At 34.4% G+C, this 2,808-nt stretch overlaps 1 protein-coding gene across 2 annotated transcripts in view; it reads right to left on the bottom strand.

Moving 5' to 3' along the window:
- The window catches only part of LOC106525824 (LIM domain-binding protein 3), a 99,051-nt gene that overhangs the window by 50,839 nt on the left and 45,404 nt on the right, over positions 1–2,808 (bottom strand). For both annotated transcript variants that reach the window (XM_014020169.1, XM_014020168.1), the window contains exon 4: positions 662–728. In XM_014020169.1, the coding sequence (XP_013875623.1) occupies positions 662–728 (67 nt within the window). The remainder of the gene's footprint in view (positions 1–661; positions 729–2,808) is intronic.

Here is a 2,808-nt window from a genome sequence, read left to right as displayed (position 1 = left end):
TAAAACTTAACCAGGCACTTTGAAGAAGCTCTGACGCTGGTAGTCTATGTAGATAATAGTGTGGGTTTACACACCCCAGAACCAAACATTTTGACTTCTGAACTTGCATATTCGGCATGACACTATGAACTACAAAATCACACAGCGATGAAAAAAATGGCGGACTATGAAATCCAGTTGACCGGAAATAGATTACCATAAATGGTAGTTCCGCAGAAAAATGTGTAACGAAATAAGCAATGAAACGTAATAAGCAACAGCAGATTTTGAACAAACTGAAAAATTTGACCCATAAAAAATATAAAAATATCGTTGCAGTAACTGGACAGAATAAATTAAAGTTTTCTACACTCCTAGACACTATAATTGCACAAAAAATAGTTTATGAATGCAAAAAAGTGCATTTAGCATGATATGTCTCCTTTAAAGCTGCTAGTAAAAATGAATGTGTAGCCTCATGACTGTGAGCGAAAACAAACAAAACTGACAACAAAAATATTTTTCCCGCACCGAGTAGAGAAATATGAAAAATAACATCATTATGAATATGAAGAGAAAGAAAAATCAGACGGACAAACAAACAGCTGATTTGTTTCATGACAACATCCAAAATGGAAACGAGAGGAGAAAATGAGCAGAAATGCGTCGTGGGTGGAGCTACCTGGTGGTGTGGGATCATGGGAATGGCGTCCATCCTTGGTGGCGCCATTGGAACGGGACGCTTCGACCTGAAGGAAGAAAACAGTGATGATGATGATGATTAAGGTTTAAATAAAACCTCTGTTTCTCCATGTTCACCTCTGAGGAGCAGCAGAAAACAGATATCTTTGTTTTAATTTAGTTTGCATTTCATTTAGGAAAAAAAGCAAAGAACAATAAATCCTTTCAGGTGAGTAAGGAAAGATATTAAACAATACAGTCTTTGCTCTTTTTGTGTTAAAAGAAAGAAGTTGAAAAAGTTCAGCCAGCTGATTAGCATGCCTCCTGCCTCTGGAGGATTTCCAGACATGCTCAGTAAAACTCAGAGGCTTACGTTGCATGAGGTCAGACTGCATTAAGTCAGCTGTTTATTTGCATTTCCCTGAACTCTTGCAGTGCCCCGGTTGTTGTGAAACCATGCAGAGGAATCTGGCAGAAGTTAAACAGTGTCAGCACTTATTTGGAGCAAAATTAGCAGGAGAAGAATGAATTTCTCTACAACTTGCTATAACTGCAGAAAATCAAAGGTCAGAGATTAAAAGTGAGCCTTAATAAGGAACCCAAAAAGAAAAACACAAAAACTGTCCTCTGAACAACAAAAGCAAAGTCAAATCACAGCCAACTTAAAAAACGGCTATTAGAAACTTTACAATCAAAGTGTCAGGATTTCCTGAAGGAATTCAGATCTACTGCTGCCTCAAAGATCTCACAAAATATATTACTGCTGAGTGTTTAATGACCTCTTAACTTTGACTATATTAAACTTTAGTTCAACATTTCTAAATTTGATGAAGTTATAGCTATTTTCTTATTGGCAAATCATTGTTGACCATGGCAGCCATCTTGAACTGGGTTGATTCCAAAAGTCTATCAGCTGTAGTCTTTGTTTCATGAGATCTTCTGCTGACAGCTGGAGTTGGCACAAATGGTTAATTGCTAAGTTTTTAACAAAGATCTTGTGTACTCCGTTAGCATAAAATGGGATGATTCTCAGCTGCTCTCGTTCCAAGATCAAGCTTAAAATCTGTAAAACTGACCAATTGTTGTTTAGGTTTTTATAGGGACCTGCGACCAGTTGTAATATTAAAACATTATTTGATAAACATTTACCTCAACTCAAATGTGACTGTAAAAATACTGTTTAGTTTTTATGAATAAAGAAATATATATATTGTCACAAGAATGTTGCCACTTTACATACGCTGCAAAGCATTCTGGGTAAATGAGCATGTTTACCAGCTGCTTGAGCTCCAGCTTGAATGCTAATGTTGGACTCTATCTGATGTTCAGCTTTTTTTAAATGAAACCAGAGTGCATTGACGGAGGACTACAGGGTATTCTCATGGATGGAGAAGCTCAGCTTTAGCCATCTAGCATTTAGCTCCAAGCTAATATATTTGGTGATATATGGTGTTTGCTCCAGAACTAATAATATTACCTCGAATGCTAATGCTTCAGAGCTAATTTACAAAACATGACGTTTGATTGTTTCAACTCATATTTTGCAGAACATAGAAACTACAAGAAAATGTGAATTCATTGTTATTTATTGTCAGCTTTTTAGCCACGATTGTGCTGTAGTTTCATTTGTAACCTCTAATAATCATTATCATCAAAATGTATTGCATCAGGAACAAAATGGCAACTGGTTTAGGTGAAAATGTTATAAACAATTTAAGTAATTAATTTCAGTAGTATAGAGATTTAATAACAGAGCACAGCACTATTCAACTGGCAGTCGGGCTGTGACTTCCAGTCATTGGGGGTCAGTTTTTATTTCATTTTTAACTTAAATATATGTATATAAGAAAACAATAAAGGTTAATCTGTTGGAGAAATTTGAAAAGGTATAATGTATATTTATATGAATTGTTGTTCAAGGAGGTAAACTTTTATTGTTTTTCTGTTTTTGTTTGTTTTGTTTTTGTTATTTGGAGACTATTTTTGTTTGAATTTATATATTTGAGAAAAGGGGCAGATATTCTAAGATTTGTTTCTTCTGCTGCCTTTCATTTAATTTGTGATTAGTATTTTAATTGTACATGGAATTTATGTTGTTTTTTAAAGAAAAAATTAATAAACTTTTAAATAAAAAAGTAAATATATAAT

The sequence above is a fragment of the Austrofundulus limnaeus genome, unplaced genomic scaffold, assembly GCF_001266775.1.
Source record: "Austrofundulus limnaeus strain Quisiro unplaced genomic scaffold, Austrofundulus_limnaeus-1.0 Scaffold243, whole genome shotgun sequence".
In the NCBI taxonomy this organism is placed as follows: Eukaryota; Metazoa; Chordata; class Actinopteri; order Cyprinodontiformes; family Rivulidae; genus Austrofundulus; species Austrofundulus limnaeus.
Note: the sequence above shows the minus strand (reverse complement) of the source record. Positions and strands in the feature narration are given on the sequence as shown.